General features: G+C 35.5%; 1 protein-coding gene across 1 annotated transcript in view; it reads left to right on the top strand.

Annotated features, from left to right (window-relative positions):
- Positions 1–15,798, top strand: part of LOC131529787 (NACHT, LRR and PYD domains-containing protein 12-like) — a 58,021-nt gene that overhangs the window by 10,793 nt on the left and 31,430 nt on the right. The window contains 9 exon segments of the mRNA XM_058759684.1: positions 9,231–9,404; positions 9,537–9,713; positions 9,854–10,024; positions 10,255–10,425; positions 10,623–10,793; positions 12,838–13,011; positions 13,417–13,590; positions 14,208–14,381; positions 14,521–14,691. Coding sequence (XP_058615667.1) covers positions 9,231–9,404; positions 9,537–9,713; positions 9,854–10,024; positions 10,255–10,425; positions 10,623–10,793; positions 12,838–13,011; positions 13,417–13,590; positions 14,208–14,381; positions 14,521–14,691 — 1,557 coding nt within the window.

Below are 15,798 nucleotides of genomic sequence, written 5' to 3' on the forward strand. Positions count from 1 at the left end.
ACTTGCAATTTACAATTGAAGTATTCATTACAAATAAATTAGGGTACAACAGGGCTAAATGCACACCGGGGTAAAAGGCGCCTTTGATATTAAAAAGTTGATTCTGTGCTTACTTGATCTAATAATTTATGTTTTTTAAATGTTGTAGATTTAAGTAGCAAATGAGAATCGCTAAAAATCAATGCACATATTTTGAGACAAAGGTCTTCTTTATGATTTTCAGTTTTGTTTAAGATAATTAAAACAGTTTTTAAATAACAAAAGAATATGTAAAAGTATGATATTTGGGGTAAAAAGCGCTCCTGCTGTTGGGCTAAAGGCGCACAGTAATTAACATGATAATTAATAGAAGGCTGACTTTTCCATTTGTTGACATGACATGGTTAAATTCAGATGGTAAATATCATATATTATGTTGGGTGTCCATATTAGAGATAATCACCATGTTTAGAATGAAACCATCATATTTAAAAGCATGTTTAATTTCATATAATAAAATATCATTTGTTGTTACTACTGTAAATATATATTCAATTATTATTGATCTACTTCAATACTTTCAGAATCTTTACTTATTAAAATGTTTTTGTTTCTGTATTTTAAAATATATACTTTTTGTATTAACATTTTAATGACAGTATATTTTTTTTAACAAAAATGAATTTTTATTTTTCAAAATAAGCAGAAAATAGTACAAACTTTGCTGAAGTGATTGTTTTGAACCAGTATTAACTTAGACATTATTTACAAAAAAAAAAAAAATTAGCTGAAGTATTTGTATCAATACCGTGTGCCTTTTACCCCATGCTGGTGGGCCTTTTACCCCGTTTGTGGGGTAAAAGGCCCCCCTTGCCACCTCATATATTTATAAATTTTTTAAACAAAATAAACAGTTTGAATGATTTATTTTCACAAAACACCTCTTGCTCCATTAATGTTCAATACAACGTATATATTTTTTCTGCAATTATACATTTTAGGCGCAGTGAATAGCACATTTTTTCTTAAGCCCCGTTGTACCCTACTAAATGTTAAAAATGAACTAAAATTTGCATTGCATTTACAATCCTGTAAAAACAGGGGGTGCTGTAGAACCCCTACAGTACTTTCCTCACCCCTATTATACACCACCATTCAAAAGGGGGGCAGTAAGTTTTTTTTTTTTTTGGTCTCACTTTACATTGTGTCCCTAACTAGATGTGTACGTAGTATGTAACCACAGTGTAAGTACACATTGGTACATAGTATCTACAGCTTTAATATTTCTGTAACTACACACATGTAACAACCCTCAGAATGGTATGTGAAAGTACAAATGTATAACAGGACATTGGTAACAACACTTTTTTTACTTCACTAAGTACTCGTGTAACAGGAACTATATAACTACATTTTGTAACAACAGTATGTATAAGAGTAATTGGAACAGTTTGATCCAGGGGGAGGAGATGGGTAGGTTTTACAGGTGGAAATGGGATCCAGAGGGTGGAAACAGGTAGGTTTAGGGATATGTAAAGTGGGAGGAGTTGGATCTCGAATTGGTGGAGTTGGTGCATCACTGTAATACCGGTGTACTTACATGGTAACTCCTCAGGAACATTCTGTAACAGTGTAACATTCTGGACACCAACCACAATTTATATGTAAAGCCTAACTTACTGGCCGCTGCTGTATAACATCAGAGTAATTACATGGTAAATCCATAGGAATTGTCTTCTTAATATAAAGTGTAAAAATGTATTTACCAAAAAGTGCTGTTAGTCCTGTTTAGGGTTGGGTACCATTCACATTTGAACCGGTACGGTACCGGTATCGGTACCTGAAACTTGGTACCGGTACCCAACGGTACCTTTTTTCGGTACTTTACTCTCTGTGTAATAACAAAAACATTTATTTCAGTGAAAAAATAAGTCCAAAACTCTCAATTTCAACATTTTGAACAATAGGGCCCTACAATTTCTTCCAGAAATTCTTGTTTTATTTTTTCTGATAATCAAATGAAGGCATGAAACATTTATTTATTTTTAATAAAATGAAAATGAAACCCTTTTATTTTTTGGCAAACAAACAGAAGTTTACTGTTAATATTAATACATGGTAGAAAAATTGTGTGAATATTCATTTTAAAAAGTTTTAATAATAATTGTATTTTTTTCTACAATTAAGTGGTTAATGTGGTTGTAATAATTATTTGGTAACACTTTATTTTCTCTTATAAAGGTCTCTTAACTAGTTGCTTATTAGCATGCATATTACTACAATATTAGCCATTTATTAGTACTAATTAAGCACATATTAACGTCTTATTCTACATGACCTTATTCTACACCCCTAATCCTACCCAATAACTAAATTTAACAACTACCTTACTAACTATTAATAAGCAGCCAATTAGGAATTTATTGAGGGAAAAGTCATTGTTAATAGTGAATAAGTGTTCCCTATTCTAAAGTGTACCAATTATTTTTTATCATTTAATTGTTTTATTTAAATTTGTCAGTAAATGGAAATTATAAAGATGTACATTATACTGTACAAAAGTAATACAAGAGTAATATATTTCTGTTACACCGCACTTTTATTTTGACAGGTTGCCGTGAAGTTTCCGTGTGTATACAGTATGATATGATGCTGATTTTCTCAAATGAAATGGTAAAATTCTCATGAAGTGACTCTCACAGCCTGTAAGTTCATGTGTTCATGTAGTGCAGAGTCCGAAAATCACCGCGAGTTCACGTGTGCTTCAGTATTTGTGTAGTAAACAAAACCACGTCTCCGCCATTCATACATACCGAGGCTAACGGAACATGCAGGATTCATATTTAAATCGTCTTTTTGCATTTTAATATTCACATACACTAGTTCATATCGCGATTTGAATTAAGTGACAGACCTTCTTTTATTCATCCAAAAATTATGAATTCCGTGGCATTCCGCGCTTTAGAGTAAATTCCGTTTTTATGAATGAACTCCGCCATCCTGTCCGCGTCTTCGCGGAAACCTTATGACCCTAGAAATGTAAGCACACTTCAGAACATTTTGGTTTGCCCTGTGTGTTGTGTTTTAGAGAGTTGCAGAGGTGACAAGTCACATGGTCTCTCTCTCTCTCTCTCTCTCTCTCTGTCTCTCTCGTATGCGCTCAAATGCGTTATCAGTTACCGAAATTTGGTACCGAATGATTTAATGTGAATCGATACTCGGTAGTACCGACGCAATTCCGTCCGTACCCTTAAAAGTACCGAGTTCGGTAACCAACCCTAGTCTTGTTACACATTTGTACCAAAAAGTGTTGTTACCGATGTCCTGTTACACATTTGTATTTACACATACCTTTCTGCGGGTTGTTACATGTGTGTAGTTACAGAAATATTACAGCTGTAGATACTATGTACCAATGTGTACTTACACATGTACACGTACACATATAGTTACTATGTAAGTACACAGGTATTAGGGACACTTAAAATAAAGTGGGACCAAACAGACATCTACAATTTGAAAGAACTACTTTCTATTTGGAAAAAAAAAAAATAAAAAAAAATAAAATATATATATATATATATATATATATATATATATATATATATATATATATATATAATTTTCTTGTCATGCTAATGCTCCAAAAATAAATTGCACACTGTGCATTTTTATTGCATAAAGGCCACAGTATACTTCACAAAGTATGCCACCCCTAGTACTTATACTATAGTGCATGTGACGCGAATTGCGTCATCAGAGCAGTACGTGCGTACTGTATGTGCACCACCTGATTTTTGTAACCACGCGTACTTTGTACGCTCAGGTCGCACATGCGCACTGAAGTTATTTTGCAGTAATCAGGTTTTCCCACATGGTGGCAACACTGTCCCGGGCCGTTGTTTCACAGTAGAAAATGAAACTAAAGAGACGGACAACGACAACAAAACAGCGGAGACTCTAACAACAGACACTCACATTGACGAGCACTTGTGAGCGAGAGGGTATGACAGCTCAGCTTTGGTTTAAAAGAGTTCATACGCTAGTGTACGCGTACAAAAACTAAGTATACTTAGGCCTTAAGGCACACCATACTGACATATAAATCAATATTTGAAATTTAATGGATTCATAACTGCAATAAAGATATAAATCAGGACGGCACTAAAATAGTAACTATTTTGCCAATGAGGAGCATACATTTCCCATTTATACTTAGTTTTCTGTGAAGTATTTGAAAGCAAACTTTGATATATTCTCCCCAAATCATGAAGAAATATGGTAAAGGAGGGTTTACATTTCTTCTATTTACATGTGAATGTAAACCACCAAAAAGCAACTGTTATGCAACTAAATTAAATGTTTTTTGTTTTTTCTATAAGAGATCTTGTCACACCCTTAGAGCAGGGCTGCAGCAACTCTGTATCTAAAGAATTTGCGAGCATAAGATGGGGACTTACAATTCCTTCTATATTTTAGCCACAAACTTTACTGATTGGGTGCAAACTCATGCATGTGTGTTAAAGGGATACTCCACCCCAAACTGAAAATTTTGTCATTAATCACTTACCCCCATGTCGTTCCAAACCCGTAAAAGCTTTGTTCGTCTTCGGAACACAAATTTTTATTTTAGATGAAAACCGGGAGGCTCAGGGGCGCCGTTAGGGGGATGCAGAGTATGCCAGACATATGGGCCCAGGCCGCTAGGGGGCCCCAAATTACAAATTTGGTTATTTTTTTTATTTTTTTTATCTGAGCGCGTCTTCTAGCACTTTAAAGGACAGATAGCCTACACCTTGCCAATTTTCCAATTTTTTTCATTCTTGAACTGACCCACATGCGCAAAAGAACAACAACAAGACGGCCATGAAGCGTGCTGTCATACGCGTTTACTCTTTCTCTTTCATACTCTTTCTCTCATTCATAAGCTGATGTGCCACGAAAGCCAGCAAATTTGCAGAGCAGGCTATAAGGAGGACAAAGATGAGGAGAAAGAGAGCAAAGTTTTTAAAGGGGTCATATGATGCTTTTTTAAAGATCATTATTTTGTGTATTTGGTGTAACAGAATATGGTGACATTATTTTTCAAATACTGTACATTATTGTAGGTCCTCTATGCCCCGCCTCTCTCAAACACTTACAAAGTCCCTCCTTCCGACAAGCACAGTCTGCTCTGATTGGCCAACTGGCACAGTGCATTGTGATTGGCCGAACACCACAAGCTGCATCGGAAATGTAACGCCCCTTTCCATAATCGCGAGCTTTAGCTTTCAAAATTATAGTAAAGACAGTTAATAATGTCCTTAGTTTTACCATCAGTTCAAGGCCGAGAACTCTCTCTCTCTCTCTCTCTCTCTCACACACACACACACACGACGCGCAAAATTCCATGAACATTTGTGCTGCATTATGCAAATATTTCCACATCTTGACGTAGACATGTGGGGGCGTGTTTGAACGAGCCGTTTTAGGGGGGCATGGCAGAGTCTTAACTTTGATAAAGAATATCTCTTTGGTTTTGAGACTTTAGCCTTTGCAACTTCAGGGATCTTATCTATGCACAATCAGCTTGTAACACTCCAAAGAGAAAGGAAAACTTGAAATCGCATCATATGACCCCTTTAAATATTTACAGTACGACCCCTTATGTTTAGCTGTCACTGTAATACACCGTAAAACAACACCACTGCCTCTCCCTGACTCCCTTCTGCAACTTTCTGTCATGTTTAGCCAAAGAACTACTGATCTTTGAAATCTTTGAAGTGACTCCCGACAGCGTGGAATACAAAAGTATGTCAAAATACCCGTTTTGGCCACCTCAAAAAATATTTATTAACTGACCATTTAAAATCCTCAACAAGGCAGCCCAAACGATGTAACAGGCAACGTGCACGTCTGGCCCTCCCACCCCCAAAATTTTGTTAGAGTTTTCCCTATTTTCCGCTTTTATCCACTTTTATCCACTTTAAAGGTGCCATAGGTGATTGTATTCAGAAACATTTTTTGTTATTCTGGTTGAAAGTCACTTCACATCCTGATATCAATCATTAAGTTAAGTGGTCTAAATGTATTTATCTGTATTTATATATTCTGTGGAAGGTGTAGGACCAAGAAATGTTCGTCCAATCAAAACGCTCGGTCCAAGCGTTTTAATTTGCTTTCCTACCTGCCTGTCAACGTATGTATTTGCATACCTCTGTTCGCGCAGACAGGATACGTCATCAGCGCGTTCATGCACGCTGTGCGGACAGAGCAATAATGGCAGGCACACATCAACAACCCTATCTTCCTTCCTGGTATTGTAGTACTTTTACTAACTGTGCTATAAAGTTTTCTCACTGGTGAATGACACGTGATGTAGCCCAGCGGTTCCCAAGTCCAGTCCTCGCACCCCCCGCCCTGCATATTTTGCGTGTCTCGCTTGGTTAACATACTCGGTTCAGATAACCAGCTCGTTAGAAGTGAGCTCCGTGTATGCTCCCTACACAGTGTTCATTGCTCTCTACTCCCTGAGCAGGGGAAATCCATTGAAATTTATTTCACTTCGGAACATTCACTCACAGATTTGCGCTGCGCAGCGTCTTCACACACAGACGAAACTTACTAGAGAAGTGTGAAGTGTGACATAATATACCTCTGTAAATAAATACAATTTAAATTCACGTCTCACACACTTTAATGCCCTTTGTATGGAACATACGCTTTGAACTGGAATCATGGCGGAATATCTGGTGATGTCCACTTCACAGGGCACTTATTACGGTCGAACAGAACAACCGTCGGACATGATAAGATGTACATACGAAAAGTGCAGAGCGAGGAGGGCGTGAGGACTGTAATTGGAAACCATTGATGTAGCCTATTGTAGTAATTTAATGTTGTCTCTGGAATTCTGCTCTTTGAGCGTATGGGCGTTGAGGGGAGCGTGGCTTTGGATGGCGATTGCACGGAGGGTGGGCCCTTCGCTTTCAGTGCTATCAGGCTAAAGTTAGCATTTTCCGAGATCTCCTATTACACCTTTAAGTGCATGTGCGCATTTTACTTAGCGAATTAGTGGTAATTCGTCAATTGAATGAATTGACAACAACAAAACAGTACGACAAACTCACTTAGGCTATATTAAACATAGACTTTTTACACTGAATGTTTAATATAGAATGTTTAATATATTAACAAAGCGAATACAAACACCATGCTATCAGGCCTAATATAAAATAAATAGCTTACACAAAGTTTAAATTAGTGGTGGGCATAGATTAATTTTTTAATCTAGATTAATCTTGGCTTTTGTAGGCCTATTTCGTTTCGAAACTAAATCTTTCGCCAACTTTCTTGTCTTTCTGACCTCACTCGTCAGCTCGACTCACTCTCCTCACGTGATAAATGAAATTCGACTCCTGCAGCTTATCTGAGATGTGACTGTTGTTCTGCACACTGCATTGTTCAAAGTAAAAAAAAATAACTTTATGATGTTAGTTTTGAACTATTCTATCGAACGAACTCGCTGCTGTTGAATGAATAACTTATGATTAATCTATAGCCTATTCCATTTATACAGTGAAGAATATGCAATGTTATTTTACATTAGATCATTTAATTTCTGTACTTGAACACCTACAAATCTAAAAACCCAAAACATCTTTAATTTGTTTTTGGTAATTTGTTCTATTTATTTATTTGTGCTATTGCTTGTAATTTGTTCATTTGTTCTTCATAATTTACTGACTGTTCACTTGTCTTTAATAATGTTTGAACTTTATATTTGTTAGGCTGGTAGTTTTTGCTGTGGTATTGAAATTGGAATCGTGAATTGTAAAATTGAACTGGTATATAATTTTGGTGTTATTTAAGCTTATTTATTATAATACAAGATAACGGGTCAAAACAATTATAACTTTTTTTTTTACAACAAAGTTAGGCTACTTGAAATAAAATGTTTCAATGTTACTTGAAATAATATAAATTTTAACAGATAAATTATTTACATTTCTTGTACTTATCCCGTTACTTTGAATTTCTTAAGCGTTAAAAGAAAAAATAAAATCACCTGGAAGAAGGGGGCCCAAATTTCTGTCTTGCATACCCCCCTTAAAACTCATGGCGCCCCTGGGGAGGCTTGTGACTGTCCCATTTGCCATCAGTGGTTCAACTGTAACGTTATGAAGTGAACAGAATACTTTTTGTACTGAAATAAAACAAAAATGATGACTTTATTGAACAATTCGGCACCGTAACATCACTGCAGCTCCATTTTGGAGAGCATCCACTGGATGCACATAGCGCACGCTCTTCTGTGTCAGTTGTGACAAACAGATGCGCTGTTAGCATTCAAATCAAAGCCTAAATGGACGCAAACAGTGCATGCCTGCTACGGTGACGTTACGGTGCCGAATTGTTGAATAAATTTTTGTTTTATTTTTAAAAATATTCTCGTCACTTCAGAAGCTATGTTTCCATCACCCTGTTTTAATGTGCATTTTGAAGTAACGAGAAACGAGTCATGGAAACGCCAAATTTCAAACAAAAATCCCTTAATTCGCAAAAAGGTTTTTACGCTCGCTTAAGGTGGTTTTTGACTTGTGCGAAAAAGGGTTAATGTGAATAATGGGTGATGGAAATGCATTTTGCGAATAAATTCCTCCAAGTGCATCAAAAAAGTCATGTGACGATTTTGTAATCTTTGACTCGTTGGATGGAAACGGTGCTTGTTCACAAATGTTTTATGCGATATTCCAATTTTACGCATAAGTTAAATTCGCAACTTTGGATGGAAACCCGGCTATGTCTCAGGTGCAGCACTTTTCTTTGAAGAAGTACCGAGAACTGTCTCACAAAATTTGAGATAAGGTGCAGTTTTAGCCTTAAGCTATATTTTAAGTTAATTTGTTTCTTTAAGCTACAGAATATATGAAAGCCTAAATTGATGCAGAATTTAGAGGCCTATAGGTATATAATTGTATTTGAAGGCATTGCTATAATTGTTAAAGTGAAAGCTTAAATGTAGTTTTATTATAAATAATTATAGATTTTTAAATTGGGGTTGGGCTTTTTCTATATCGTTGTTTTTTTTTTGTTTTTTTTTATCACAGACACTTGACCCCCATCCCTTGCTTTCACCTGCAGTCAGGAAGTAAATTTGCATTTCATTCAGCCCCTCTGTCATTAGTTAGTTACGCATATTTTGTGGTTTTACAGTAATTAATTAATCTCCACTGCGATGTCAATTTTAATTTGTGTTTTTTTTCTTCTAGACTTTCAGACTGCAGTATCACTGAAGAAGGTTATAAAGCTCTGGCTTCAGCTCTGAGATCAAACCCTTCACACCTGATAGAGCTGGATCTCACGGGAAATGATCCTGGACAATCAGGAGTGAAGCAGCTCAATAATTTACTACAGGATCCAAACTGTCAGCTGAAGACACTGAGGTGAGTGGTCAATGAATTAAACTGTCAAAAAGACATTTATAAAAGCTTTCAGATGTTAAAGTTCCCCTCACAACATTGTGAACATGCATAACTGAATGGCAGGTAATATCAATGTACTTCTATTTTGTCCAGGTTTTTACAAAGTCCTGATGCAGAAGAAGCCTATAAATATCTGACTGAAGTTCTTCACAATAAAAACCCGTTACTCCTGAGAGAGCTGAATCTGAGTGAACGTGAACTAGGAGACACACGAGTGAATCAGATCGCTGCTCTACTGCAGGATAAACACTGTAAACTCAACACACTTCAGTGAGTATTTTGTTAATTTATTATTTTAGATAAGTATAGTAAAAGCATCAGATGATAAAACCGTAATTCTCAGTAATCACTGAATGTTGGAATTAAGCACTTTGTGCTAGAAATTCATCCTCTTCTGTTCATCATTTTAGGCTGTGTGATTGTAAACTAACAGAGGGAAGCTGTTCAGCTCTCGCTACAGTCCTGAAATCAAACCCCAGTCTGAAAGAGCTTGACATGAGCAACAATAATCTGCAGGATTCAGGAATGAAGAAACTCCAAAACGGATTAGAAAATACAAACTGCACACTGAAGAAACTCAGGTGAGTAATAATTAACCATTGTTTGATTTTAATAATAACATTTCTTTTGTGCAAAGTTAAAATAGTATTGTAGTAAACTAGAGGAACATGAAAAAAACAGATGTTTGAATTGATTTTCTTCCCTAATCAAGAGGAGAAAATAAAATGCATTTCACTCAAGAAAGTCGTTTTTGCAGTGATATTAATTGTATCCTAAATTTTATTATAATTTTCAAATTTATTTTCTGCAGACTTTCAGACTGCAGTATCACTGAAGAAGGATATAAAGCTCTGGCTTCAGCTCTGAGATCAAACCCTTCACACCTGATAGAGCTGGATCTCACAGGAAATGATCCTGGACAATCAGGAGTGAAGCAGCTCAATGATTTACTACAGGATCCAAACTGTCAACTAAAATTGAGGTAAGTCTCGATGAAATGATACAGAATAAATTATATACAGGTAAATTATTCATAGAAATATTATTTTACTAACTTTAGTGCAACAACAAATTGGTGCAGCATATTGTGTTAAAATGATTTCAAGTCTTTTTCAAACAAAAACTGACTATTTATTACACCATGTTGAATTGATTCCTGCTTCATCTTCTCTTCTGCAGGTTTTTGAGTCCTGCTGCAGATAAAGCCTGTCAGAATGTAACTAGAGTTGTAGGTAAAAATCCCTTATTTCTGAGAGAGTTGATTCTGATTGGACATGAACTTGACTTAAAAAACGTGAAATGGCTCGCTGCTCTACTGCAGGATAAACACTGTCAGCTCAACAAACTTCAGTGAGTATTTTACTCAAGTTTCAAATTGATACTTTGCATCAAAATATTGGACCCTCTTTATATTAAGTGTCATCAGCTACTATGTTCTAACATTATAATTATTGCAGAGGGCAGAGCTTGGTCATCGCTTTGGCCACCCCGCTCACAATTGCTGTTTCGGTCTCATTTTTCTTCAGAAGAATTGCACTTATTTAGACATAGAACAGAAACGTCTTTTTACTTTGCATTAGGGATGGCACGGTACGCGTATCGAACCGTACGGTTCACGGGGGAAAATTTCAAATGGAAGTGATCACCCCTGTCCCCTAGGAGAGGGGATTTTGGAGTGAGCAGGGCACGTGCGTGCCATTATTTAGTTGTTTGGAATGCACTTGGCGAGGGGAGAGACGTAATTTCCTCATTATCTTCAGCTGGGATGTTCCCGTGACAACGCAGCAAATCTGCTGACGCACACCGGCATAAAAAAATATACATTTTATTTTAAATGTTGTATGCATATTAGTTTTTATTATATAGCAAAAAAACGTTAAAAACGTTTTAAAATATAAAATGTACATTCATTTGCAACAGTTATGCTAACAACAATAAAAAGACATTTATGACATTAAAACAGCAACATCTGCTGACGCACAGCGTGCTGTGTTGTCACGGGAACATCCCAGCTGAAGATAATGAGGAAATTACGTCTCTCCCCTCACCAAGTGCATTCCAAACGACTAAATAATGGCACACACATGCCCTGCTCACTCCAAAGTCCTCACTCCAAGGGGATAGGGATGATCACTTCCATTTGGAATTTGTCCCGTGAACCGTACGGTTCGATACGCCTCCCCTCCCCAAAGTATCCCTACTTTGCATGCATATCCATCACATTTAATAACATGTGTCTCACGTTAGGTTGCAATATAAGGTACAAATTGATATGTAATTTTTAATCTTTAAATTAATGCACAAAAAATGTGAGCTGCATTTGTACAAGAAAACAGTTTTGTGTTTGTACTGAAAAGTACAAAAGAAATGGATCACATTTGAATGTGTATAAAATAACAAATTTTACATTCTGGCATTTATGTTTTGATGGATTCTGTCCTTGCCATATTCACATTTTGCATATTGCGATTTTTTTTTTTTTTTTTTTTTTTTTTTTCTGAAAAATTAAGGTATAATAGAACTGTTGCAATTCATCTATTTTGAAAATGGATTGAATGTTAAATACTCAATAAAACAGGCCTTACAGATAACTTTATATAATAAATTAACTCTTTAACAATTCTATGAAGGTTAACTAATCTTTGAAATACGCAGTTATCTGCATGTCTCTGGTGATGCAATGATAGAGAACAAGCTTATGGTGGTTGAGAACCAGAACTGATTAAGCATGTGGAACTTTAGTGAGCTTTTTTCTATTAATATGTCTGGAGTTAGGAATAATACAAAAAAATTATAATTCACTCAATATTACTTGATCTAATCCACCACTCTCAATTAGAATTAAGTAAAAATTAATTGTATTTTTTGTAACCCCAGACTTGTTGGCCTCTGCCTGCCTGCCTGCCTGTAGATTAGTGTATTTATATTGCACTTATATTTAAAAATATCTGCATGTAATTACAGCTGTAATTAATATCTGTAGTTACATCTATAATTGACATTCTGTATAATGACTCTAACCTTACCCTTTAACTCACCCTTAAACCCAACCAGATCACCAAATCTGTTCCTGACCTTAACCGTATTCCATCTCAATAGCATCAAAAGTGTTTGAAATGTAGCAGTGTGCTGTACCTAACAATTAATCTTTTTGATGTATGTATGTACATAGTAGTCAATGACATCTAATATAAAGTGAGACTGAATATCTTTAATATGTAACATTTTCTTTTGTTTTGCACATTCAATAGCTGGTTAAAATGAAAACATTACATTTCTTAATTAAGTAAACTTTTTTAAAAGCAACTTACAATTAAGAATGTAATTGTTGTTCATAAAATAAGGTTTTGAGATAAACTGGAGAATATTTCCAGTCTGTTTTCTTTCTCTGCAGGCTGAAGAATAACAGTATTACAGAAGAAGGTTGTGCTGCTCTGACTTCAGCGTTTAATTCAAACCCTTCGAACCTGATAGAGCTGGATCTGAGTGGAAATAAACTAGGAAACTCAGGAATTGAGAAGATCTGTCATCTGTTGGAAAATCCACAATGCAGATTAGAGAAACTAAAGTGTGTATTTTCATTTATGTACATTTCTACATGATAATATACATTTATGAATGTCCATTTGATTAACTGTCATGAGAAATGATGATGAGGGTGAAATTTTTGTACATGGCTGTCTTTATTCTATGAAATATTGAAAATTTCAAATTAAGCAGATGTTATCATTAAGGTATGTGTTGCTTATAGGGTGAGATTTATGCCAGTATTAAAATAAAAAATATTAGCACGTTCACACTTTCCATTGCAATGTTTTTTTTTTTTTTTTTTTAAATAATAATTTTTACAATTATTATAATTATTCGTTTTTATTTTTTTTTTCTTATTTAAATGATGACATCTTTATACGTATGTGTATTTTGTTTATTTGCCGTTGATCATGCAGTGTTTAACAGCTTCTGTCATATACAGAGTTTCAGACTGCAGTATCACTGAAGAAGGTTATAAAGCTCTGGCTTCAGCTCTGAGATCAAACCCTTCACACCTGATAGAGCTGGATCTCACAGGAAATGATCCTGGACAATCAGGAGTGAAGCAGCTCAATCATTTACTACATGAAGGATGCTGTAAATTGAAGACCATCAGGTGATAAAAGCTTTCAAATATTTCAAAATAAAACACTAATGTGATCTTAACTTTTGTAATAGTTTTTTTTCTTAGAGTTGTGTAATACACTGTAAAATAAAACAGATTATGCTTATTTCTTTGTTGTTAATGAAACTGGAGGCAAATATCATTATTGACTTTAACCAGATACAGCACACACACAACATATTAATATTACACTGGACTAGGAATGCAAAATTTATTGGAGGCTGATATGTTATTTGATGGAAAATTATATTATTATTATTATAGCTTTGATAATGTAATTTTCATTGATATTTTCACAGATTTTGGTATATTTGTGTTCACAAGAGAATATCTGATAATGATTCAGTGTATTTTTCAGGCGGTGTCAAGTGTGTTTAGACAAATTATCATATCACTATCATTTTCATTATCATTATCATTTCATGTTTTAATTTTGATAATATGCTGTAATTAAAGATATGCTGTTTTATGTGTTCTGTTTATGTGTAAAGAAGTAATAAGTGAAACATAATGAAAACACATTTCTCTATTTTCTGTTACTGGTTTTTGCTTATACATGAAAGTGGCATACTGTTATTGTTGCTAATCTGTAATTCTGCTTCCTGTAGATTTTTGAAAAGTCCTGCTGCACAGGAAGCATGTGAGCATCTCACTGAAGTTCTGGGTAAAAGTCCATTATTACTGACAGAACTGGATCTGAGTGAAGATAAAATAGGAGATCTGGACTGGGAGAAACTCTCTGCTCTTTTGATGGACTCTCATAGCAAACTGGAAAAAATGAAGTGAGTGAACATGATTTGTATACATTTATAGCTTATGTTTATTCATTATTAAAAACTGCCAGTGATGTGTGAGCAGATATGCTGATCTGATGTGTGTTGAATATGTGCTGATAATAAATAATGCTGTTTTTGTGTTCAGGCTGAATAATTGTAAGCTGACAGAGAAAAGCTGTTCAGTTCTAGCTGCTGTTCTCTCCTCCAAAACCATCCTGAAAGAGATGAACCTGAACAACAGCCGTCTGCTGGGCTCAGGAGTCAAACAGATCTGTGAGGGACTGAAGAATCCTGTGTGTGAGCTGAAGATACTCAAGTGAGTACATTTCACCATCAGCTACACTCAACACCACAGCAATCATAGAAATATTACTTTTTTTCTTTATCTGTTCACCTCCAGTAGTAGAAATAATTGAATTATACCACAATACCAGTAATACCATATTGTTTTTGCTGTAGGCAGTGGTTTTAATTCACTAACCTTCCATGGGTCGTTATTAACCTCACAACAGTGTTATTTAGTGAAAGTGAAAGTGACGTGACATGTGGCCAAGTATGGTTACCCATATTCGGAATTTGTGCTCTGCATTTACCAGTCCAAAGTGCACATACACAGCAGTGAACACACACCCGGAGCAGTGGGCAGCCATTTATGCTGCGGCGCCCGGGGATCATTTGGGGGTTCGGTGCCTTGCTCAAGGGCACCTCAGTCGTGGTAGTGATAGTGGAGGGAGTGCACATTCACTCCCCCCACCTTCAATTCCTGCCGGACCTGAGACTCGGACTCGCAACCTTTAGGTTACGAGTCCGACTCTAAACATTAGGCCACAACTTCCCTAATCACAGTAATTAGGGAATTATTTCTAATCACAGTAATAAAAACTAAATAAGAAACAAAATAAAATAGCTATAACATTTGTTCAGTTATATTTTTCCTAGGTTGGGGCTTGGGGCAAAAATGACACCCTAAATTTACGATAATAGGGCAAAACATTTAATTTAGATCTGCTGATGTTACATCAGATTTTATTTTTTACACATTTCACCTAAAAAGCGTGTAGCATTTCAACCAATCACACGCATTTCTGTTAAGCATGAATGTAATGGCAAATCCAGAAGTATTTTGATTATTCAGCACTGAAAACACCAGAGTTTTGTTCAGTGCATGACACACTCACTCACTCACTCATCAAACAAAAAAAAAAGTGCTGATACGATGCAAACGAGATTATTTTTGTAGTCTAGACCGCTTAACTGATTATAATGTTTTTTTACAAGAGGATATAACACACTAGTCACTCAAGGCTTCAGTGATGGGGATGTTCTTTGCTCACTTTCTGTATAAAATGTATTCCCAGTTTAAAAAAGCTTTTTTTTTTCATTTTTTTTTTCATGCTACTAAAATTGCTGATTTTATTAAGAA

This window comes from Onychostoma macrolepis, chromosome 22 (genome assembly GCF_012432095.1).
Source record: "Onychostoma macrolepis isolate SWU-2019 chromosome 22, ASM1243209v1, whole genome shotgun sequence".
Taxonomy (NCBI): domain Eukaryota; kingdom Metazoa; phylum Chordata; class Actinopteri; order Cypriniformes; family Cyprinidae; genus Onychostoma; species Onychostoma macrolepis.